Raw genomic sequence first — 26,781 nt, 5'->3', positions numbered from 1 at the left:
AGGGCTTTGCCTTTTATTAGTATAGATAATTAAGTTTTAATAATGTGCCTATCAAGTTATTTCGGTTTTATAGAAACTAAGTGTCAAAGAGGATGGATGGATGGATGGATATTCTGACCAAGAAAGGGGAAGGTTCCTTGCCTAGACAGGAAGCCCCAGGTGGACCAACAGGTGTCCTGGCCAGATTTGTTTTCAGTACCTTTCCTGGCTGGGATAAAATGGAAAGACAGGGAAGGACTGTTTCTGGGGGCTGTTTTTTTTTTTACCCCAGTAGGCTAGGTGACAGCTTCTCTTGGGTAGAGCTCCCATTCAAACTCCTGCATGGCACATTGGGACATGTAGGCTTGGAGAGCAAACCTGCAGGAGTATGTGGGCGCCGCCAGAGGGAGCTATAAGAAAAGTGCACACCTTGAAGGAAGTTCCGCTTGACCCGGCCGTGCTGTCGTGCTATAGTCATCGGACACTGGAAATACTACCTGGCATCATGCAGGTGAGCAGAGTCAATGGATGATGCTTACATGGAGGAGAGACGGTGAATTTATTGTGAAGAGAAAAAAAATCTTCTTATGAAGGATTAAAACCTGTATAAAAAAAAGGTATTGAATTTAATAAACCACCTTTATTGAAGCCTTTTAACCGGGGTGGGCAAAATCGTTCCTGCAGGGCCGCAGTGGCTGCGGGTTTTTGTTCCAACCCAGTTGCTTAATAAGAAGCACTTATTGCTCAAGTAACACTTCAGCTTCATTTAACAAGCAAGACAACTAAAGATTTTGAACCTTTAATTGCTTATTTTAGTCTTAACTGGCTGTATTCTAAATATTTAATTTTAGGCAATGTATGAAAAATTAGTGGTGTTGATCAAGTGGTTAATGTGTTGGAGTTTTGATCAAACAGTCGAAGGTTCAGGGCCAACAAACATTTATTTAAAAAAAATAAAATTTATATTGAAACTTTGTCAAATTACTTCAAAATGACAATTTCTTAAAATAATTTTACGAATTTTTCAACATTTAAATAGAAATTTGGCAAGATACGCTTTAGTGATTTGGCAATACTGTATTGGCTTAGTGGAAAATGCATTGGGCTTTAAGATCGAAGGCTCGATTCTGCAATAGACAAACACACATTTCTAGTACTTCACATATGTAAGCTTTGACCATAGTTAGGATTTTCTGAAATGAGAAGTGAACATGAATGAATGTTATGTTTCATTTTAAGATCATAGTTTCGATTCCACTCAAAATCGCCTTTTCACCCAAGTCAAGGTTTTTGTAACGTACTAAGGTTTGGTCCTATGGGACTAAAAATAAGATTGTTGGTTACTCATAAAGGAATTCATTTAATTCAATTCCCTCATACAAGTGTAGTATGCTTAATCAGTTTTGGCACGGAAATATTTCACCTGCTATATATTTTCATTTCTGGTGCAGTGTCCAGTCACCAGAATGGAAAAAGTCAAAATCATAACTTAGACTAATAGGGCCAGAATGACTAAAAGATGGTCTCACCCCAACCAAAACCACCAACACACGCAACAAACCAGCTAGTTTTGTCAAAAATAGATTTATTTTGTACATGCTCAAGTTTAAGTTCAATCAAGTCATTACATAATGAAGTGTACCCAAGTGCTTTACCATTATCTAGTTTTTTGAAAACAATTTCAATTGGTAATGCAAAGCAGACTAACCAGCAGTGCCAGATTACACCCAGCCAGCATCAAGCTGTTCAATAAATCAGTTACAAAACAGAATTAAAATCCCTTTCAGGATTTCACCATTACAATGGTTAAGGCTTTTGTTTTGGTGATGCCAATACACAATCAACACTCTACCCTAGTGGCAAATGAGAAACTCCAGGAGACAATCCAGAACCTTAAGTAATGAAGTACATAGGACTGCAGACACACAAAGTTTGGCTCATTCAAGTGTGACAAAAGTTGCATCAGTAGCTACTCCACAATTATTATCCTTCATGGACATCAATATATAGCCATCATTACCCCAGTAGGTTGACCAAGAGTTTTTAATAAGCCAGTACGGTTCTCCATTAAGGACACCAAAGCCAACAGCAAGAACTGCATGATCAAGATTTTGTGGTTTACTGCCTGAAAAAGAAAACAGAAGTTGTCAGTGCCATGACTGGAATAAATCAAGTTGTTATTTGCACATTCACCTTCTCCAAGAATTGACTATAAATTAAAAAAAGGTTTACAAAATGAGAAGTCCAAATGCAGCTAGTTGATGGGGGTCTATGGTCTACTTTCCTTAGGCATCCAAAGGCACCCACCCATCGATATTTTCACCTCCCTGTTTATCCTTTATTCTTCTTCTAGTGCAGTTCTCCATTATCATTTACTTTTTGCTTCACTTGCCTGCCCTGAATTCATTGCTTTCTAAGATCAGTATAAAATTAGCACACAAGAACTCCAGAGGAATTTTCCTTATGAGGTATATGAATAGATCCCCACACCTTAATCACAAAACCTTCACTATCCTACTATTCACCAACTGCCCAACACCACACCATCTATACATAAATACAGTAGGTTCTCCATACCATATGCTTTTATTATATCTGCAAACTCTTGCACAACAACTTTTCTGTCAATTCTGTTTTCTTCCAATTGTCTTATGACAGCATTGATGTCTATCTTGGTCATGAAACCAGAAATGGCTTTTTTACAATTTTGTTTTTTTAGCACCATCTTGTGGGCCTTTTCCAATTGCATCAAGAATTAACCCCATACACAAACGGATTACTCTTTCCTTTGTAGATTGAAATAGTACAGAATTTTTGTTTTAAATTAGCTATCTTGCTTAAGTTTATTTTAAATAATCACATTTCAGGGCCACTGATTTTTTTTTATGATTATTATATTTTATTGTGCTTTGTGGGTCCAGTTATATGGGTACAAATCCTGCATCTAAATCAATCATTCTCCATGTGGAGTTTATAGATTCTCCCCATGTCTGGATGTCCAACCAAGGTTATCCTCCCATACCAAGAATACTTGCTTGTTAAGTGAAATAATAATTCTACATTTGCTCTAGCAGTGTGCACTTGAGATTGGGTACAACATGAACCAGTACCCCATCCAGGAATAGTTTACAGCTTCCACATGATACTGCTAGGCTAAATCAGACACCCGGAGACTTTTCAGATCTGTATAATTCAGGTTATACAGCTTAACTTACAAACTCTTATGAAAAATATTGCCTCTTCATGACATACTTCACAATCTGAAACTCTTGACGTGGTATAGTAAAAATATCTTGTGAGAAAGTGTATACTAAAAGCTGGATACAAGTTATTTTACTACAGTTTGACCACCACTAATCAATAATAAGTAATACAAAAGGTAAAGATTAGCAAGTGGTGAAGTGTAATGACAAAGTGATTTTAAAAAAAAATTCATATTGGTCCATATTGGTCCCCTTTACTCGCAAAGCCAAAACTTCAACTATTACATGCTAACCACATCAACAATCATTCTTTAGCAGGTTTAAATCTTGCAGTATATTTCTAAAGCTGTTTAAATATAAAACAAACACTTATTCACAGAATAAAAATAGCCCAAAGTATTACAATTGATCATCATATACAGCTTCACTTACCACATTGAGGCTCATAGTAAACACCATTACTATAGAAAACAAAGGACTTGTGGGATGCATCAATGCTTACTGCCACAGGTCCATTTTTAAAAATGGCAGTTTTCAATGCTTCCAAATCTCCGGAGGTAACATTAGTGTAACTTTTCACCTTAGCAGTCATTTCAGATTGGTTGAAGTGACAATATCCATTCTGAAATGTAAGAAATTGAGATGAAAGCTTTAAACATCCTAAATTTTACTAATGCTTCTGACCAGCAATGTCTTGAGAAGTGTGCTCTCTAAAATGGACCATTAAAACACAAGTAGTTTATCTCCCATAACAATGACTAAAACAATTAAGAATCATGGAATGAAATACTTGTATACTTTTTAGAGAAAAAAAAAAAAGTTAGTACAATCGATCCATTTCCCACACTCAAAGCATAAAACTTGTGTAATAGTAAACAAGAATTTGAGATGTACTAGTATGGTATTTCACACTGTCTAGTCCAGTCTTCTCTCAGCTGTATGCCTTTAAGTCCTAAGATGAACAAACACAGCGACTTTTTTTTTTTTTAATTTAAATAAATAAACAAATAAATAAAACAAACACCACACCCCCTCTTACCTGCCCCATGTAAGGTCCGTAAGACTCTGCTGTAGCAATCCCACCATGCTTCATCACCCATTCATATGCTCTCCATTCTTCTCCTCCATCACAGCCATTGTTCCCAAAGCCCCAGGAACAGTCAACCAACATTTGCTGAGACAGTACCACCAGAGATCCAGTCTACAAAAGGAAAAAGATATCATGCACATATATATTTCTGAAATGAGGAATGAAATCATATTTAAATACTAGGAGGCTTTGTCCCCTGCTTGCTTTGCTTGCCAACCCCTGTGCCAGCACTACACGCTAGCCTTTTTGCAGTACAATTTAAACAGATTTTTATATTTGCATCATCGTGATGTATAACTGCCCATAACTGAATTTAGTTTCTTTCTCTCTATTAAATAAAAATGACTTTTTCGAATGTTTGGCTCCGAGATTTGTTAATCGTCTTTGCAAAAGCTATTCTTACGGGAAACTTAATGTTTTAATACAAATGGCATATCAACTCTTTTGTTGTCTAACGTTATCTGCGGAAGATGTATTACATTACCTTTCTTGGATACATCCTTCTTTCTACAGCAATTCGTGCAGTGGAAGAACAGACGGTGTTAACAGTTGTAGATATTCTTCATGATATTGTCAGTTGTGTTCATCTTCTGCACAAACACCACCAACTGCTTTAGCATAGTCTATTAATACGCATTTAACCAATTTTGCTGCGTTACTGATCAACATTTTTGGTGTAAATCCATTTGACTTCCTCGTTTCTAGGCGCTAGGATTGCCCGAGTACTCATGCTTTCTGTTGATAACCCTTTGTGATGAAATTCTTCAATAAGATTTGGACACAAGTCTTCTTTAATTGGGAACATTAAAAAAAAAAAAAAGCTGAGAGTGCAGGAAGCGTGTCTGAGAAAACCGTTCACAAGAATTAGAGGTTAGAGTACTGTGGTCTTGTTTGAAAAATGGTTAATAGGAGGGCGTGACTTGAAAGAATCTCATGGGACTTTGAAAATATATATACAGTGGTGTGAAAAACTATTTGCCCCCTTCCTGATTTCTTATTCTTTTGCATGTTTGTCACACAAAATGTTTCTGATCATCAAACACATTTAACCATTCGTCAGATATAACACATGTAAACACAAAATGCAGTTTTTAAATGATGGTTTTTATTATTTAGGGAGAAAAAAAATCCAAACCTACATGGCCCTGTGTGAAAAGTAATTGCCCCCTTGTTAAAAAATAACCTAACTGTGGTGTATCACACCTGAGTTCAATTTCCGTAGCCACCCCCAGGCCTGATTACTGCCACACCTGTTTCAATCAAGAAATCACTTAAATAGGAGCTGCCTGACACAGAGAAGTAGACCAAAAGCACCTCAAAAGCTAGACATCATGCCAAGATCCAAAGAAATTCAGGAACAAATGAGAACAGAAGTAATTCAGATCTATCAGTCTGGTAAAGGTTATAAAGCCATTTCTAAAGCTTTGGGACTCCAGCGAACCACAGTGAGAGCCATTATCCACAAATGGCAAAAACATGGAACAGTGGTGAACCTTCCCAGGAGTGGCCGGCCGACCAAAATTACCCCAAGAGCGCAGAGAAGACTCATCCAAGAAGTCACAAAAGACCCCAGGACAACGTCTAAAGAACTGCAGGCCTCACTTGCCTCAATTAAAGGTCAGTGTTCATGACTCCACCATAAGAAAGAGACTGGGCAAAACGGCCTGCATGGCAGATTTCCAAGACGCAAACCACTGTTAAGCAAAAAGAACATTAGGGCTCGTCTCAATTTTGCTAAGAAACATCTCAATGATTGCCAAGGCTTTTGGGAAAATACCTTGTGGACTGATGAGACAAAAGTTGAACTTTTTGGAAGGCAAATGTCCCGTTACATCTGGCGTAAAAGGAACACAGCATTTCAGAAAAGAACATCATACCAACAGTAAAATATGGTGGTGGTAGTGTGATGGTCTGGGGTTGTTTTGCTGCTTCAGGACCTGGAAGGCTTGCTGTGATAGATAGAACCATGAATTCTACTGTCTACCAAAAAATTCTGAAGGAGAATGTCCGGCCATCTGTTCGTCAACTCAAGCTGAAGCGATCTTGGGTGCTGCAACAGGATAATGACCCAAAACACACCAGCAAATCCACCTCTGAATGGCTGAAGAAAAACAAAATGAAGACTTTGGAGTGGCCTAGTCAAAGTCCTGACCTGAACCCAATTGAGATGCTATGGCATGACCTTAAAAAGGCAGTTCATGCTAGAAAACCTTCAAATAAAGCTGAATTACAACAATTCTGCAAAGACGAGTGGGCCAGAATTCCTCCAGAGTGCTGTAAAAGACTCATTGCAAGTTATTGCAAACGCTTGATTGCAGTTATTGCTGCTAAGGGTGGCCCAACCAGTTATTAGGTTCAGGGGGCAATTACATTTTCACACAGGGCCATGTAGGTTTGGATTTTTTTTCTCCCTAAATAATAAAAACCATCATTTAAAAACTGCATTTTGTGTTTACATGTGATATATTTGACTAATGGTTAAATGTGTTTGATGATCAGAAACATTTTGTGTGACTAACATGCAAAAGAATAAGAAATCAGGAAGGGGGCAAATAGTTTTTCACACCACTGTGTGTATATATATATATATATATATATATATATATATATATATATATATATATATATATATATATATATATATATATATATATATATATATATATATATATTCAAAGTCCCATGAGATTCTTTCAAGTCACGCCCTCCTATTAGCCATTTTTCAAGCAAGACCACGGTACTCTAACCTCTATATATATATATATATATATATATATATATATATATATATATATATATATATATATATATATATATATATATATATATATATATATATATATATATATATATATATATATATATATATATATATATATATGAATATGAGAGAGAGAGAGAGAGAGAGAGAGAGAGAGAGAGAGAGAGAGACAGACATAAAAAGGTATATGTATAAACAAATACCACAGCCCAGAATTATAGGACATATTAGATAGAGGTCATGTGTGAGAACAAACAAATTCTTCTTGGACATAATGGGTCAATAAATGGACCATTATATCAAATTGACCATTGTGCGTACTTCTGAGCAGATTAGTTTGCTGGGGCATCTCATGATGAGTGGAATTATGGGTTAGAGAGAAAGCATAATAGTAGATAGATAGAGGTTCATTGAAAATTTTCATTCCAGACATGCTCACTCAATATAGCGAGTAGGAGTTGTACTGCAACATTTTGACACTGGTGTAGACAGACACGGATTGTTCAGACTACTTCAATTACAGAACAAGGCTGACATCACATCGGAATCTTCCTATCACAACTGCTGGTAAAGACAAAACATTATCAGGTCTAATAAAATAAAAGATCTAGTCTACTGATCACAAAATCTATTTTTTTCTCTCATCTTTAGAAAAAAATAAATAAATAAAAACTACTTTACTGCAAACTAAGTCATAAGCACATTCTATTTGCCTACCAATACAGATGTTTCTGCTAGAAGTGTTTTGCTTCAAAGTAGATCATGAAAATGAGGTCACTGTACACCATTTTTAGGGAAGTTTGCCTATAAATGTGTGAACCACCTATTACAATAGCCATGTCTGTCAGTCTGTATGAAACTCGGCCCCTCATGAACCAATTTTGTAGAAAGGGAGCACTCTCATTCTTCAAATCAACTGTCTCAATAAATTTAGCTGCTGTATCTTAAACAGATTGCACCATACAACATTTTGTTTTTTTAAAAATCTTTAAATTTCAAAATCCCCCATTGAAAAGGATTAGTAAATTGCAAACTATCTTAAAACAGGCAAACATTGTGGGTGACTTCAACTATGAAGTAGTTTACCATTTCAAATTTTACCTTGGGGGGGAGTTACTTCAACTTGGATATTTAGTATATTTTTCCCCTTTTACTCATCTGACAGCTGTGGGGATTCCCAGTGTAAGTTAGTCAAAACGTTGGCGGATATGCATGAGTGCAAGCTGCACATAGGTTGACTTTTGTATATGTGCTTCTCTATCTGGAAATGAATGGAAGAGGAAAGAAACTATGCAAGTGATGCTCAGTAGGCATAGACTGAACTGACAATATCAATTACATCATGGCTGGATTATCTGCATGTTATTATTGTAAACAACAGAAGTTATCAACCTGCAGCTAAAAGACGTTTGAATTAATTAGTAACACATGGAGGTGCATCTCCGATAAATGATATAAAGATAGCATTAGGTTAGAAAGGGAACTGCAATTTCTATACCCTCAGAAGATCAGAGTCATGGAGTATATAACAAAGACCGTACAGTGTTTAACACTTTCTGTGGTGCACAGAGGGCCGAGTGCCACAAACAACAAGGAGGAAGCAGAACTCCTACTGCTAGGCCACTAACATGGCTCGAGCTGAACATTTGACAAACTGTTCCAGTTACCTCCTGAAGAGCTGCTTTTCCTTCTGTGCATTTTGAGACAAATTATTTTTTTTAAACTGCCACCATTGGTATTTCCGTTATACAATAAATCATTTTCTTTAACTGTTCTTAGTTATTTAGATAGTTTTTAATGAATTACTGTGTTTTAACTAATAGCTGGACACAGAACTTACTTGAGGAGCCTTTTTTATGGAGTAATATTAATAGTGAATGTATGCTAGTATTGTTCATTTTCTTTTTGTAGTTTTTTTCTGGTAATTACACTTTGTTAATACAGTGGCCTTTAGATTCTTTAACCAAGTGATGTGCTAATGCTAAGAAAGAAGGGATCATATTAACTACACAAAATAGTTGTTGAGTGATTATTGGGTTTTCTACCTTATGGATTTCTTTTTGTTTTTATTAACACAAACACACAGACCACAATTAATCACAGACCTTCCACAACTGTTAACAGCACATCAAACAATGTCATTTTCATATCACTTGATTTAGAATCAATGTTTATGAAAGCTATACAGCCACCATAAGCCTATTTATGCTTGGTTTTTAAAATTACAGGACACTAATGTGCTATTAAAAAATCATATATTTAATGTAGTCTAACATATGTCTAACATTCGAGACAGAGTGGTGGCTCTGAGGCTTGGGATCTGTTCTGGCAATCGGAAGGTTACCAGTTCGAATGCTGTAATTGCCAGAAGTGATTCCACTCTGTTGGACCCTTGAGCAAAGCCTTTAACCTGCAATTGTTCTGTCCTGGGTATGACACCAACCTGCATCCATCCCTGCAAGCAAGCCCTCCAACTTTCAGGGAAAACTCACGGTTTTGTGGCAGGAATGGCACTCTAGCCACTGTATTAAAAAAACACACCACCTCACACTCTTCCCCTTCCATTCAAACTACAGTAGTGTGGTGCAGAGGTGCTGCACTGTTGTGCTTGGTCCTGAAGTGGTTCGTCGTGTGGTGGGTGTAGCAATGCACTGTATCACTGCATGCTCCCAACCTCTCTCCTCTAACAAAAGCAATTACGTTACTATACGTTACATTATTTTTGCATATAAAAAAATTGTTACAAAACTATAACGGACTCTGAACAAAATAGCACATCCATTTTCGTATCAATTGACAAAGTCTCCGAATGCACCCGAATGTTAAGCCATGCATACATTTTCTTACTTGTTACACTGTTAGGTAATGTACAAATATTACCTCAAGTAGCTAGCAAGTCAAAAGATAAATAAAGCTGAATATGGATGCAATACATGTTAAAAGGATACATCACACAAAATTACCATGGCATTATAAAAATAAACACAAAAAACACAGGGATATTGCTTTAACCTTCAAGAATAGTGCACCCTCTAATGTTCCAGTGGTGGCAAAGCTCCAGCATGACCCACAGATAGCCTGGTCCTTCACTGGTGTGACAGCACCTGGAGAAGTTCAAATAAAAATATATCAAAATTAAAAAGAGGTCAATTTCTGTTGAATGTTAGGCTGGGGAAGAGCAACACCTGAAAGGAGGAGTGTATATGTATATATATATATATATATATATATATATATATATATATATATATATATATATATATATATATATATATATATATATATATATATATATATATATATATATATATATATATATATATATATATATATATATATATATATATATATATATATATACACACACACACACACACACACACACTAATAAAAGGCAAAGCCCTCACTCACTCACTATTAATTCTCCAACTTCCCATGGAAGGCTGAAATTTGGCAGGCTCATTCCTTACATCTTACTTACAAAAGTTGGGCAGGTTTCATTTCAAAATTCTACGCGTAATGGTCATAACTGGAAGCTATTTTTCTCCATACACTGTAATGGACTTCAGCTCGACGGCCGTGGGGGGCGGAGCTGCGTGTGACATCATCACACCTCACACGTAATCACGTGAACTGACTGTGACTGCAGTACGTAGAAAAGAAGGAACAGCTCCCAAAGAGCACTGAAGGAAAACGCCGAACACTTTATTCGCGAGATACAAGTTTCATGAGAAGACACAAGGTATAAACGAGACTTTGGATCACTTTGTAATGGAGTTCAAATTGCTGTAGTGAGAAACTTAAGTGCCGGGTCTTAGCGAACATTAAATAAAGCCGTGGACATCGCAACATAACCCAAGAGAGCAGCTCACGTGAACTGACTGAACGCAGTACGAGTGATCACTTCCATGCATCAAACCTGTTCAAAAAACGCATTACACAATTGACAAGGTAGGAAAAGAATATGCTTGGAGTTGAGCTCCACAGATAAATGCGGTCTTGCGGAAAAACTTCACTCTGCCACCAAATACTCACAGGAAAATCCACAAGTTAATACACACACAGTCCCTAGAGTTTCTCCACACTCAATGTATTCCTCGCGTCCCCTTTATACCCTCTGATCTCCCATTTCAATTCAGATGCCTCCAATTTCCAGTAAGGCTCTGCTGCGCGATGACAAGTAATAAGTCTCAGGGACAGAGCCTACAAAACGATGCCATTGATTTCAGGCAAGATTGCTTTTCTCCTGGACAACTATATGTTGCATTCTCAAGAGTGAGCTTGCGCAGCTTCGTCATATTACAGCCAGAAACTTTTAAGTGCCGGGTCTTAGCGAACATTAAATTAAGCCGTGGACATCGCAACATCACACAAGAGAGCAGCTCACGTGAACTTACTGAACGCAGTACGAGTGATCACTTCCATGCATCAAACCTGTTCAAAAAACGCATCACACAATCGACAAGGTGATGGCTTTATATGTCGTTCGTTTATAAAAGAGCGGAGAAGCTGTGTAAAGGCTGTTTCACAAATAACCAGCGGAGCGTCTTATACGAGCAGGCAGTGAGCTAAAGGGAATCAATAAATATCTATATAATCGTAATAAACAAGCAAAAAATAAACGTTCAAGCCGCGGATTAAATAAAGGAAATGGGTACCTGAACAGTAAAGCAAGTCTCGAATAGCTACACAATAACTATAAGAATCGTAATAAACGAACAATAAAACAGTACAGAACCGCGAAGCAAGGAGAAACGATGGCCTTATATGGCGTTCGTTTATAAAGCAGCAGAGAAGCTGTGTGAAGGCAGCTACACAAAAAAACAGCAGAGCACCACATTCTGAATGTATTCCTACATATACACACCCCGATCTACATACTGTCAAATAAACGAACCACACACCCTGGCGCAACATGAGAGGCTTCACCTCTAGCGCGGACGTCCGAGGTTCGATTCCCGAGTGGGGGTGCAGTGAGTGTGTACTGCCTGATGAGCCCAGAATTAGGGCGAAACATGTGCCACGTACTATTTGCATTATTTGACAGTAAAAAAATTTATATTATATATATATATATATATATATATATATATAAATATATAATAAAAAGGCAGAAATCTAACAAAATACACAGAAATCAGATAAAAGATATGTTAAGGAGGTAAATACAAAAACAAAGTAACCCTTGAAATGTACTAAAAGTGGAAAATGGCACAACACGAATTAGAAGCTAGCAAATGCTGTTCCATTACATTTAAGTCATTGGGCTGATCCAAGTAGATTCTTTGCTGTCCACATTCATTGTGCAGAGGCATTTAAGAGGGCAAGTAAATGTTTAGTTATACAGGCCATTTTGTGGAGTAGAAGTCAAGAAACAATATACAGAAGCCATATAAATGCACTAGCGAGTTCTTTTTTGGAGAACTGTGTACAGTGTTGGTCTCCATATTACAATGCTAGACAGAAAAGAGCAACTAGGTTGATTCCATGACTGATGTATGGTCTATGAGAAAAGACTGAAGGATCTAAATTTAAGATTAAGAGAGGGCATAGCTGAAATGAAGGGAATTAATCCAGTGGACCCATTACTTTAAAATGAAAATTCTTAAACAAACAACCTAAGGACACAGATAAAAACTGGTTAAGGGTGAATTTCACAGAAACATTTTCCTTCACACAGAGAACCATAGACAGCTCGGGTAAATTAACAAGTATTGTAGTACAGAATTTTATTGACCTTCAAAATTTAGGCTTGATATCATTTTGGAGAAATTAGGTGACTAGGATTTACCATTTCCCCTCAGTTTAAAAAGAAAGTGCATACCATATAGTCTCCAATCAAAACTTTCTGGAAGCAGAACATCTTTGAATTTGTCATGTGGGAATGCTTGTCCTTTGTTAGCAGCCTTCTTGGCCATCCGGCCTCTCAGAAAAAGAAGTTCTTCTGCATTACGGTCAGTTAAGTGGTTCATTGCTAACTTGAAAGACAAGTTCTTGCGATTCATAGAGTGAATGTACCTGTGTGAAATTAAAAGATTTTAACCATCAGGTTTGTAAAAAGGATTTTCCTTATAGATCAAATCAAGATAAGACCATCATGAACTTTGTAAAAATAGATATCAGTCAGTAAACAAAAGCAAACTCGTATCAGGTGGGTTTAATCTCAAACAAGCGATTTGCAAAAAATAAAAAACAAACAGTTACCTGAGATTGTGAACGAATGCATGTTTCCGAACTTCATGTTCCATTTCAGTTTCATACTGTCGCTGGAACAGTTTCTTAAAGTGTCCAAAGAGCCGATGCGTGTGACCTTCATGTTTAGTATGGACAAAATCCTGCATAGGATTGGCTAGGATTCTATGCTCCATCCCAGGGCCAGGAAAAGATGTGCACTGCAACCCTAAAATACACAAGAGAAGAAATACAAATCAAAGGAATTCACCATTACTTATATCAACTTGTATTATCTGCTAAGTTGTAATCAGTTAAACATTTAGACTAGCAAGGAAAACCCCTAAAGACAGTGTTTTAGCTATTCAGTCCTGAAGAACATCATCAAAATACACAATGCTCAAATTTCAAGGTCTCTTCAAGTAAATCAAGTACAGATTTAGTTTAATTCAACAAGAAAGATCGTATACCTACCAGCAGGCAAAGTAAAGACACTCGGATCAACGGTATGCGAGAAGTCAATGTAGTCAATCTCATACTTGTCATAGTGAGAGCCAAGCAGAGTGTTATAACCAAGCATTTCATAATGCACTGGAATTGGTGCTTCATTTGAGGAGTTTGTGACCCACAACGTGTAAGTGTTCTTTTTCTTGCCTTCTATGGTCACATTTTGCCACAGCTGACATAGCTGTCCTTTATAGTAGTCCTCCTTCAAAAACTTTAAAACAAAAATTAAAAAAAAAAAGAAAGAGAGAGAGTTAAAAACTTTGCTCTATGGCCCTGCCAAGATGGGAAAAACAAAACACAAACCCCAACAACATTTGTGGATCATAGTTCAATTTAAATTAAATAACAGTTCCATATGCCTCAATTGACATCTGTTCCTACTCTGCTTCTATGTTTTGCATTTTCAACACACTAAACAGTTTCATTCCAACCTGTATCTGTTCTAAGGGAGATTAGTTTGAAACCCTGCCCTCAAAATGCTTTGACTAAGAGTTATCACAGAGTTTAATCTTTTGGTGACATAAATCCATTTAGACTGGAATAACCAAGGTGAGGTACAAAGAAACATACACACAAATAAGCCTATGTATAACAGATTAGTAGAAAGACTGACGTATACACAGTGCATGAAAAAAGTATTTGCCCCATTCCCAATATCCTGTATTTTGCATATTTTTGAAAATGAATGGCTTCAAATCTGTAGAGAAAATGTAATACTAGATGCAAGAAACCAGAACAAACAGAAGTTTTCAAAATTGTTACAGCAACAAGAAAACACACACACACACACACACACACACCTTACTACCTCCTTCATTGCTCAAACAGCTGACTAAAAGACAGCTTTTTGTAAAAGACAGTTTAACTGAATTAACAGAGCATAAACAGATAATCAGACCCAGCTGAATAAACACAGCTAGACCCAACTGCAACCTCACCCTAAACAGAACCTTACCATAAGAGTGAAGTAATCACCACTAGGCTTCTAGAAGAACACTATGCCTTGATCAAAGGAAATTCCAGAAGAGATGGGGGGAAAAGAAAAGTGGTTTAAACTTACCAAGTAGGAAATGTTTACAAAGCCATTTCTAAGGATCTGGGACTCCCCTACACCACAGCAAGAGCCACTACCTTAATGGATAACATCTGCAACAATGGGAAATCTTCTCAGGAAAGATTGGCCTGCCAAAATTATCCCAAGGTCCCAATGACAACTAACTCAATGAATCAAATAATTCAAAACACCCATAGAAAAGGGTTAGCTTATCCAGCATGAGCAATGGCCTGATAAGGAAAGGACAGAGTACAAATGGGAGTATTGAGAAGAGTATCAAGGCAGAAATTTGTCATCCAAGAGTAGCATCTGAATGTATCTGGATGATCTCCAAGCCCTTTGAAATAATTGTTAATGGATGGACAAGTCAAAATCTATATTTCTTTAGATGACACAAGTGCCACTATTTCTGGCCTAAAGTAATGATGTTATTTGACACCAAGAACATCATATCTACAAAAACATTGGGGTGGTACTGTGATGATGTGGGGATACTTTGCTTTCTTAGGACCTGGAAGACTTTCTATTACTGAAGGCACTATAAACTCTGCCAGAATATTCAGTGACCATAAGTTAAAACATAATTGGGGTATGCAACAGGACAATGACCCAAAACATAAAATCATTTCTACCTGAAACAAACAGCTCAAAACTTGAAAAACTGAAGCACCTATACAAGGAAGAGTGGGCAAAAACCAAAAAAAAAAAAACCCACCACACCCCATTAAGAGCAACATGAAAGACAGATACAAAATTATAAGAAACATTTAGCGGGGATTATGGTTGCAAAAGGTGCTGCAACTAAAATGTACTGAAACTCTGGAGCAATTAATTTTTGTTTAAAGGTTTGAGGCCATTCATGGTGTAAAACATGAAAAGAGAGACATTTTTTTTTTCCCCCCGACAGCACTAGTTTATTAACATATACTCTTAAAAGCAAATCACACACATCTACACAGACTACAGGAAGACGTGCTCGAATACGGTGTTCCATTTGAAGTGAGAAGTTGGAATTTCCAAGCTCCTAGCCAAATTTTCAATTGGAACACCCACTTAAGTTGGATTTTCAATTCTTAAACTTGGGACTGGGGTTTCAAGTCCACGTTTGCCAGACTTTAGATAAGGACATCAATCCAAAATGATGACATACACCATGAAGTTTAGTGCAAGCTGCAGTGTTATACTGTTTATTAGCTCTTCTATGTATTTGTGTCTCAGTGAATCAGTCATACACACAGTACTGTCCATCTCCTATATATGGACATGTTGCCAAGGTGTGTGTGTGTGTGTATGTACATAACTGCCTCACCTATATCAGTAACAATACTGCTAAAAGTCTTTCTTCATATATTCCCAGATATTGGCATCCATGATGCATCCATCACTACAGAATATACAATACAACTTTCTTGCTAACAAAAACCTTTGCTTCAATTTCACACCTTCCTGCTACAGTCCCTGTTGTAGTCGTCCCCTCTCCATTTTGCAACACATTTTCAACCACAGGCTCTTTCCAGTCCACCTCAGTCACTACATACTGTAGGTCTTTCTTCTAAACTCACAGAGGTATCAGCTTGGAAAGCCCACATTTGGGACTTTGAATTTTAATCTTAGTACTTTTCACATAAATGCCTTTCCTAAAGTACATTTGGAAAATGCAGAATTATGCTAAGAGGTGACTGTAGGACTTTAGATTTGACTTTACCAAAGTGGTTCTTGGTCCAACTTTGTGAACCATTGTGGATCGAAGACAAAACAAAGCAAGCAGCAAATACAGAAATTTCATTCCCTAAAGCTAACATACCTCTAACGGGTCTACTTAAAATTTAAATACAAGCACAATGAAGGGCTTTTTTCTTGGTTTATAAAGTTAAATCCTGGACCTTACATTTCATTTCATTATTTGGTGGCAAGGCTTTACAACAAATAACCGGAATAACATGACCCTTGTTAATCAAATATTATCAATCAAGTGAAATACACCCTACCATACACAGAGACCTTTAGAGATACTAACCTGGAAGCCATTTAAATTGGGAAATGCACTCTGAGGAAGCACAGGTTCTTCAGTGGTACCATTAACCTGAAAACACTTAATAGCATTGACCACACTCTCTGTAGTTTCAGGTGTTATTTTATAGCTGGCACCAGATGGCTTCATATACCCTAACTGAAATGTAACAACTTGGCCTAGAATAAAATAAAAATAAAAAAAACACAAATTAAAAGGGTAAAACATTTTTTTTCTTAATCAAACATCCACTCCATTCGGAGCTATGCAATCTTGAAGTGATGGGAACCTTTAATTTGCATTTTTACCAACAAGTTCAATTTACAAAACCATCCTAACCCAATTTTAGAGTCAAAAGTAGCACAAGTGACAAGGCACCAAGCAGGCCTGCATGGGATGCCAGTCTAGTGGTGGGTACATTTAACAAAAACATACACATTTCGTGATAAAGGGCTAATTAACTTCATGCATCTTTGGGACTGGAAATCAAACAGGACTACTCGGGAACAAAGCTACATAGACATTTGATGAACATGCAGGAAGTGGAAAACACTCTTTCGGAGTACAGATGAAGCTGGGAGAGATGTGCAATTTGATCATTACACAGGTAGTGGCTGCTTTCTCTCTCTACTAAAGACAGAGGACTGCTGTTAAGAGCAATGATAAATGCACTGCCATATAGTTCATCTTTGCTTTAAACTGCACCAATTGCGCATTCATTACCAGTGAAAGGTATAAAACACCTCAAGCATTCTTTCACACATCAACTGCAGCTTCCTGCTCCCAGCAGCACTAGAGTATATCATTAGCTGTTCCAATATGATAACTGAAAATAGAGATCATTTAAAAACAAGCCTGTGGATACAATGGGACATTAATGAAACAATGTTGTGATTTACTCCTTTGAACATGTAACTCACTAAATTGTGTGTGCAAAACAATTTGCAGTCCAAGTCCACTTTCGCATACAGCAATGTCTATGTTGAGTGCAAAGAACATTCCGCTTCACATTATACAGATGGTGAATAACAGTTCTGCTAAAGTGCAGTCAGTTTGTTATGTGTGGTACCCGGATTGAGGTGGTACTCAGCCGGGACGCCTGAGAAGACCGGGAGGAGGGCTTGTGCCTCCTCGAGACCTTGAGAGGGCGACTGCCCTGGGGGCTGCGGGTAAAGAGCTGGGAAGCTCGACCCTGTAGGGACCCGTGGTTACTGCCAGGAGGACCCCAATACCTGGAAAACCCTGGACCTCAGCACTTCCTCCACACCTGGAAGTGCTGGGGTTTGGGTTGGAGAAGAGGAACAGGGACACCCGGAGTGCTTCCGAGGAGACAGCCGGCACTTCCACCACACTGAGGCGTGTCGGTGGGAGATTGTCGGGAACACACCTGGAGCACATCCAAGTACTTATTTAAAGGGGCCGCCTCCCTTCAGGGGGAGACAAGAGTCGGGTGGAAGAGTTGGACAAAGTCTCTGGAGGAGGCCTGAAGAAGAGAACAGACGAGAGAGAGAGCATTGGATTGGCCTGGACTGAGGGGTATTGGGGGGGCTTGTGAGTACTGAACTGTGAAAAGTAATGAAAAATAAACGTGTGCTGGGTGACCTGAGCGTGTTTGCCTGTCTGTGTCCCGGGCAATGTTCACATATGTTACGCCTTAGTTCTCAATTAGATTTTGAAAACCCCCATTTTCAACAGAGACGTGTGCCAGAGTTTCATTTCAGCCGTTTGATAAAGTCATATAATACAAAATACAAGGCCACATTTCATATTGGCAATATTTTATGTCACTAAATTTGCTACAATGAAATTCTTGCTCATGCCATTCTGCTTTTGCCGTCCTTATCAGTTCCATCCAAAGTCTTAAAGACAAAGCAGATCTCTTGTTAAATTAAACAGTGTTCACATGCAAATAAAAGTTATACATTTACCCTCACATAGGCTTACCTGCTCGGTTTATACTCAGTGGCAATTTTGTTAAATCTACCTAACTACTACTGGATAAGGGCCCCGATGCCTTAAAGGCAGTCTGAACTGTTCAAGGCATGGATTCAAAAAAGTTCTGGAAATATTCCAGTTTGGTCCAGGTTAACTTCATAGGTACTATCACACAACTTCTTGAAAATTCGTTTTTGAGAATTTCAATGTAGCCTCACATTCCCATTTTAACTGGATAATGGTTGGGCCCAGTATGTTCATCTACTACTGTAGACCATCTTCTTCAATGTCAAAGGCATTGGGCTTTTAGAAATGCCCTTCTGTACTTCTGGCAATTACTTTTTGACCTCTTAAGGACAAAATATTTTGTTCTATAGAATTGCCACTTATGGGAGGTTTATTGGCTGATTTTCTGTAAAGTTTAGCCACTACAGTGAATGGAAATTCCAGGAGTGAGTTACAATCACATCCGACAACAAGTTATGCCACTATTGAAGTCAGTTAGGTTACAAATCCTATCCATTCTGAAGATTTGTCAAAAAAAAAAAAAAATCCTCTAAACTGTATCTTTATGCTGTAAAGTTGTAAGCACGTCATGGGCTTTTCGTAGGAGCAGACTACTTGTGCTAATGAGCAGGGAGATCAAATAAAGTGGACTTCAAAAACTTATTTTCAAACTTGCCATTCTACTCAGGTACTGTCCAGTGATGTTTATTTGTGAAAACTCTACATTGACTCCTTATGATTTCACATATTGAATGATTTTGTTTGAAATGAATTCTTGTCTGTCAAGTAGAGTTCCTTGTGATGGTATGCTACATGAAAGGCTTTCTATAAAAACACATTTCTGTCTTTGTACCTGTAGCACAGCACAATATGAAATTAACCTGTACAAACTTTGGCTATTCGATGAATGTCAATCAGAAACTGTGCGTTATAATTTCTGCAGAGAATGATTCTTAACAAGTAGCAATAAATCAAATGTACAGGGTGGCACAGTAGTTCTGTGGTTGGTTAGCAATGCTCCTCCTCTACTCCAGAGCTCTGGGCTTCAGTTTAGGCATGGTTTATGTAAACCTATAAAATGGATTGAAGTGTGTGGATTTTAATCTAGGTTTAATATACTGTAAGAAGCCACAGTGTTTAGTACTAAACATGCCTCAATGGAGTTTGTACCTTTAGGTGTGGCTCGTGTAGGCGTCTCAGAGTATGCCAGTTTTTCTACCTCCGATGAATGATGTATTAACTGGCGATTCTAGGTTATCTCACGATGACTGGTTTCTGCTTTGCACTCAGAGACAGCATTAATCAGTGTTGTAAATGACCTAATATTTTCTGATTAAGGAAATGCTTGAGTAATTAGGTGGCTAGATTTATGGACATCCTTTGGTACCAGTGATCATTATTTTGTTACATAGGGTAACAAAAAAGTGCATGTCAGGCACCGAATTTAAGGGTTTACAGAAATGTGTTGACAATAGTCCTTTACAATCGGAAGTTAAATATGGTGTCCTTCAGGGCTCAACTTAATTCTAGAAGTCAAAATAGATTTTCAGCATTTAGAGATAAAAACAGCTAAATGAAGAAACAGACTGTGCAGGCTAAAGATGAGAGCCTACAATTATTAAAATGCTCAATATGAAGGGGATAGGGAAGAAACAGTATATTCAGAACAGCGAAACGAGTTTTACAATAAACTTTACCATCTAAAATCAACAGCTTCCAAGGATTTTCTAAAAAGTACTTACCATGGTAATAGTTTATGCGGCTTACATTTCCTGACAGGTTGTACCAAGCTTCAAAAGGTTCTTGTATCTCAGCATAAGGCAAGGAGATAATGCCTACAAAAATTAGATTAAAAAAAGATTAAAGCTCATTGATACTTATAAATTTCAATGCTTGAAAAATCTCCTTGATTTTTAATCTGTTTTGGAGTACAGAATGACAAGCTGAACAAAACTCCATCTTTGGTATACATGGTAGTACACTTTAAGCCACCATAACACACTAAAGCAGTTCCTTGCATAAGCAGCTGATGAAAGCACTTTATTCCTTTGCCACGCAAGACAAAAAACGAATACACAATACACACAAACAGCAGCATATTACAGATTGGACTGCAAAGGAAGTGCTCAAATGGAAATTCCCCTAACACATCTTCCCCATTCTGCAGATTAATGTGCAGCTCACTTTCAGCCATGCTATGAGGAGTACTGGTTGTTAAACTCTGATTCTGGAGGGCGACAATAACCTAACTTTAAGTTTAGGACCTTTAACTTGCACCCTTCAATTAGTTCCCTAAATGTTCCGTTTACAAATAACACTTCTAGAACAGCCAAACTCTGTTCTCAGAATCAATACAATATGGGAGCCATTTCAACTTCCTCCATTTAGCAACATTTCAAAATACAATCCCAGTTGCAGAATCTAATACTGTTTCAATGCAGAGGAAATGGACTGCGGAGCAAAGGTTTAACTATATAAAAATAACCTGCCAACATAATGTAGGTCTAATAATTAACATTTTAGCTCCACTGTCAGCCAAACATTTAGTTGCAAAACAAATGGGCATGTGACTGCTAAATAAAAAGCAAGCATGATGACGGTGTAAAAAATTTGTTAAAATCACGAGGGAGAAAAGAGAAAGAAAAAAAAAAAATCACACACACACACACACAAAAACCTACATCTCTTATGTCCAGACACTTTCCTCCAAAATGGCTTACAAAAAGAGGTCAAAGTAATTAGAAGACTCTGGACAAAAACAGGCCATTCAGCCCAACAAAGCTCGCCAGTCCTATCCACTTATTTCTTCCAAGAAAACATCGAGTCGAGTTTTGAAACTCCTTAAAGTCTTACTGTCAACCACACTACATGGTAGTTTATTCCAAGTGTCTATCATTCTTTGTGTAAAGAAAAACTTCCTAATGTTAAGGGTAAATTTCGCATAAACAAGTTTCCAACTAGGTCCCCGTGTTCTTGATGAACACATTTTAAAATAACAGTCTTGATCCACTGTACTAATTCCCTTCATAATTTTAAACACTTCAATCATGTCACCTCTTAATCGTCTTTTGCTTAAACTGTATAAGCTCAGCTCTTTTAATCTTTCCTCATAATTCAACCCCTGTAGACCTGGAATCAGCCTCGTCGCTCTTCTCTGGACCTTTTCTAGCGCTGCTATGTCCTGTTTGTAGCCTGGAGACCAAAACTGCACACAGTACTCAAGATGAGGTCTCACCAGTACATTATAAAGGTTGATCAGAACCTCCTTGGACTTGTACTCCACACATTGTGCTAGATAACCTAACATTCTGCTTCTTAATGGCTTCTAAACACTGTCTGGAAGTCGATAGCTTAAAGTCCACTAGGACTCCTAAATCCTTCTCATAAGGTGTACTCTCGATTTTCCTACTGCTCATTGCATTTTCAAACCTAACATTTTTACTTCCTACATGTAATACATTTACTGACATTAAGTTTCATCTGCCACAAATCTGCCCAAGCCTGTATGCTATCCAAGTCTTTCTGTAATGATATATCAGATTCCAAATTATCTGCTAATCCACCTATTTTGGTATCATCTGCAAACTTAACCAGCTTATTACTTATATTCCTATTTAAATCATTTATATATATTAAAAGCAGCGGCCCTAGCACTGACCCCTGTGGAACACCACTCTTAAAATTGACCATTGAGTAAACATCAGTCTGTGGGAATGTACGGAAACAAGTTTCTTTTTTTTGTTTTAGGAGGATGAAATGAATTTTCTTACCAGAAACATGATATAATGTACCAAAATCTGGAGGCTTTGTCAAAGGTCTGCTTTCCAGCAACCCTGTGGACAGCAAAGAACATTTTCAATCCAACAGTAGCACATATTTAAACATACTTACAATAGATTTCTAAAGTCAATGGACTTAAGGTTGGCATGGTGGTTATGTTGTGGATAAACCTTCAGTTAAAAAAAAAAAAAAAAGGGAAGAGCAGTCTTCAGAAAGGCAGTCAGAATTTAGACTTTATTGCACAACACCACAGAAAACAATTGCAGAGCACATAAAGCCTGTCTCAGTTCATGAAATTAGAGAGACCCAAATTTATTACAATTCTTATCATAAAATGGGGGCTTCTCATGATGACCTTGCTCAGCACCTTTTCTCATAAAAATCACCTTGGGCCTCATGCATAATGCCGTGCGTAGAATTCACACTAATAACATGGTGTAAGCACAAAAGCGGAAATGTTCGTATGCACAAAAAAATCATATGCATAAATCTGTGCGAACGGCAACTTCCACATTCTTCTGCTACATAAATCCCGGTCAGCGTGAAAAGTAACGCATGTGCACGCGCCTGCTGTCCCACCCCAACTCCTCCCAGAATTACACCTCTTTGAATATGCAAGTCAATATAAATAGCCCTTAAGCTTAGCCTTCTGTGAAAAGACAATGGGAAAAGCACGAGGGAAAATAGAAGAATTTCAGCGAATACCAAGTGAAGGCAAACGTACTATTTGTTGGTTTAAAAAGTGGTATAAACAATTAAAGGAAGTTGATCGAGTGACAGAGTGTGGGAGAAACTCGAAAGCTCAAGTTCACAATGTTGCACAGTGCCCGAAATAAAAAAAGAAGTTGTCAGATATCAAAGTTGCCAAAAGGCAAGTCATAGCCCACCGTCTGAGTGTCATATGAAAGCTTATTAGGGTACAAAGAAAAAAAATAAAATAGGCACACAGTGGGGAAAAAAAAGCATGAAATGTCAACTTTAATCTCAAAATTTCCCCTTTAATCACATAGTTTATTTTGTCATTAAAGTAGAACATCAAACTTCATCTTAAAATTGTCTAATTTACTAGTTTCTCAATTCCCATCATAACTAAAGTAGAATGTTAAATGCTTGGTTTTGTATTTGATCTTCTATGTGGTCTCTGTGTGTGAATCACTAAATGCTTCTGGGATTTCTCTTCCTCCGACAGGACATAGAATCCATTACATTCGTAATATTACAGCTCTCTGAATAATTAAAATACTAAGATGTAGAATTGATATCATTTTCATGATGATAGGTGTTAAATCATGTTATTAAACATGGCAACACGGTGGCGCAGTGATTGTTTATGTCTCACGCAAGATGCTTGCTTTGCCGTGCGCGACCTTTGATTAAATAATTTACTGCAGCAATTCTGTCTCTTTCAAACGTACTAACCCCCAATTCATGTCCTTCCTTTTCTTTCTCCAAATACCCAATCGCCACACAATCAGCTCTGTAATAGACGTTAAGCCAGCTGTAAGATTATAACGCCGATTCTTCAAAACTTTTAATGAACATTGCTAGCGCTTCGGCACCATGACCTCACATGTTTCATTAACAATATAGATTATTTAAATGAAGTTAAAAGTTTTATCTGTATAATAAACATTTTGCTGCATTTCACCTTAAAAATAATATCGTCATCATATGTAAATACGCATTTTATAAAGTGGCGCAGGTTGTGCAATATTATAACTGTAACACAAGTTTACAGTGAGGTGATTGTACTAATAAGTACAAACAGTTCTATAAGGAGCACTTGATGGACTGATTGAGTGCTTTAATAATTCTTGGGATGAAACGGTTTCTGAACCACGAGGAAAGGCTCTGAAACATTTGCTGTATGAGAGCAGTTCAATAGGCAGCACGGCTGAGGCAGCGTGTGCTTGATGCTGCATCCCAATAATTCTCTTTCCAGTCAGCTATTGAGCTGTGATTCCCCCATAAACATCCCCATTATAAACCTTCTTCCCTGTAGACCGTTTCATAACAAATTTCCTTCCCAGCCCATCTTCTCATAACAACCACTTTGGCTTGAAGGTTATATTCGCCACCTGGAGGGGAGCATCACCCGATTACCCCTTCCCTTCGTGCTCACGTCCTAATCCTGAGCTGTTAAAGATCAATGTCCTTTTGGTTAATCAATTCTTACAATTAAGTTGGGATCAGGAGGACCCACTTGTGACAACTGGACTGCCTAATTAATAATTCAATTGACGATTACTTGTTGCACTAGCATCCCTATAAGGCTAATATAAAAAGCAACTGTGCCAGTAAACGGCTGCGTGCGGCTTCACTGATAAGGGTCAAGCTGCGGACAGCCTTGACATGGTGCTTCATGGCTGCTTGAAAGAAAGGAAAAAGACAAGCCTTTAAGAATTGATGCTTTTAGCTACAGTAAATACGTCTTCTGCTATAACGTTATTTGTTATCATTAGGATATATAAAGTAGCATTAGCATATGAACTTAAATACTTATCTAAAATATATATGTGTGTGCGCTAATGTAAAAGCCTGCAAACACAGACTGCGGCGCTGTTAAGCAGTGGCACACTTGTCTCACTTGCCGGCACAGAGGCCAAGCTGTTGCTCACTTCACAGGCATCTATCTATGTGCAGGGAAAAGTCCCTTACCTTCAATAATCAACTCAAGCCTCTATGCAACTCAGGCTAGCTAGGTGTTATAATGCATTTTAATTTAACGTTAACGCCCAAAGTATTAATGAGTTCTAAAAGATCTAAAAGCCATTTATGTGCTTGTATGTTTATGTGCTAGGTTGAGAGCTTGCCTAGTACTCACAAAGGCAGTGAGAAGCTCAGCATCTTCATTCCCAAAACAAAATCTGCTTGGATTAACGAGGCGAATAAGGCTGGCGAGCTTGCTCGGTTAAGCGGTCTGTTCTTATCAAGATTTTTCAGTGTTTACTCACCCAATGAATGAAGACATAAAACTCATACTGTGCATTGCCCTTTAATCTACACGTATATATAATTTGATCAACTGTTGCATCCGCATTATGCGTTTTGCATCACTTTTAGCACAAGGAGTTCCAAGCTCTTTAATGTTAACTCTTCCCTGGACTTTCTAAAGTAGCACCATGTTAGGGTGCCTTGGCGCTAGCTCCGTACAAGTAGGGATGAACTGGAGGGATGTCTGTCCGACTCCATCGCAAAGCATGCGAAAGCATTAACCCGCTCTAATTGTAATCAGACTAATTGCAGTCACCAATTGTTTTTTTTTTTTTTTCCCCCGTATATAAGAAAAAACCCTTAGTACTTTTATTAAAGGACACCTACAGTGACAGAGCAAGGATAAGGTCAGCTTCGGAACCAGTCTCTCAAAACTGTAGCATCCCTGGAGTAAAAATCTAAATGAAATTTCAATACGAGTAAGGCAAACGTTCATTACATACAATAACTACGCGTTTTCATTTGGGCTCCGTGCAAACTGATTTCATCCAATATGTTCAGCTTACACATTTCACTATTGTTGCCGCTTAACTGTCAAACTTCTCAAGGCCAAAATATGGAAGATGTTTTGACGCTGGCAGCTGTGCAATCACGAACTACACGAGTCCAAGCTTGTCAGATGTAATTTTCCTGGATTCAGGTTTATAAATTGACCTGGTAATCAGATTTCACTTTTTGTCGAAAACATGTAACAAATGGAATCATCTTACAGGTTTTGAAAGAAGAGATCAAAAGGTTTTCAATGAAATGCATAAATGATAAGCACAGATTGGTATGCAGTACTGTTTTCTATCTGTTCACTTGTCATTTACCTCAGATGAGTTCTACTTACCAAACTGTTACCTAGACAAGAGATATGCTGCAACAAAACAACTGTCATTTTCACGCAGTGACGAAGAACATTAAGATTTAATAAACGGCAACGCTCCGATTTAATTGGACACCTCTGCTATCACTTAAGAACACAAGCCCTCGCCCCTTCCCTTTTTGCCAGCAAGACACAAAACTGCCAGAATAAATAACAGAAAAGCTTTACTCAGCTGTGCTTTAATACGGAAAATCGATGCAACCCAAAACAAAATGTATATTAAAAAAAAGAGAAAAGATCCTCTTACCCATACAAGTGCAACTCAAAAGGACGAAAATATATTCCAAGACATATATCTCCATACTAACTGCTGTAACAAAAAAAATCGGCAACCCTTTGTAAAGAGATGCCAAACACACAAAAGTCCTGTGGCAATTCAATTTAATAGAGACCCACTAGATATCAATCACGAGCACGTCTTT

At 37.7% G+C, this 26,781-nt stretch overlaps 1 protein-coding gene across 1 annotated transcript; it reads right to left on the bottom strand.

Moving 5' to 3' along the window:
• Nucleotides 1–1,658: 1,658 nt before the first annotated feature.
• On the bottom strand, nucleotides 1,659–26,758 carry LOC120517248 (digestive cysteine proteinase 2-like). The gene is made up of 11 exons (XM_039739447.1): nucleotides 26,607–26,758; nucleotides 22,488–22,550; nucleotides 20,460–20,552; nucleotides 16,783–16,955; nucleotides 13,679–13,922; nucleotides 13,238–13,433; nucleotides 12,858–13,051; nucleotides 10,046–10,137; nucleotides 4,222–4,383; nucleotides 3,615–3,804; nucleotides 1,659–2,104 (listed from the first exon to the last, which is right to left on the bottom strand). Exons 1-11 carry the CDS (start codon nucleotides 26,659–26,661, stop codon nucleotides 1,917–1,919), a joined length of 1,650 nt encoding a protein of 549 aa, XP_039595381.1. The 5' UTR covers nucleotides 26,662–26,758; the 3' UTR covers nucleotides 1,659–1,916.
• Nucleotides 26,759–26,781: the final 23 nt, after the last annotated feature.

Source organism: Polypterus senegalus, chromosome 17 (genome assembly GCF_016835505.1).
Source record: "Polypterus senegalus isolate Bchr_013 chromosome 17, ASM1683550v1, whole genome shotgun sequence".
Taxonomy (NCBI): Eukaryota; Metazoa; Chordata; class Cladistia; order Polypteriformes; family Polypteridae; genus Polypterus; species Polypterus senegalus.
The sequence above is the reverse complement of the archived record's forward strand: the minus strand, read 5'-3'. Positions and strand labels throughout refer to the sequence as shown.

What these genes read in the sequence shown, in the direction of transcription:
- LOC120517248 (XM_039739447.1), bottom strand. Translation starts at nt 26,661, where the DNA reads ATGGAGATATATGTCTTGGAATATATTTTCGTCCTTTTGAGTTGCACT. An exon ending in TTTGAGTTGCACTTGTATGG is followed by an intron (nt 22,551 to 26,606) that starts GTAAGAGGATCT and finishes TGCTGTCCACAG; the next exon opens with GGTTGCTGGAAAGCAGACCT. An exon ending in ACGGACCTTACATGGGGCAG is followed by an intron (nt 3,805 to 4,221) that starts GTAAGAGGGGGT and finishes CTTACATTTCAG; the next exon opens with AATGGATATTGTCACTTCAA.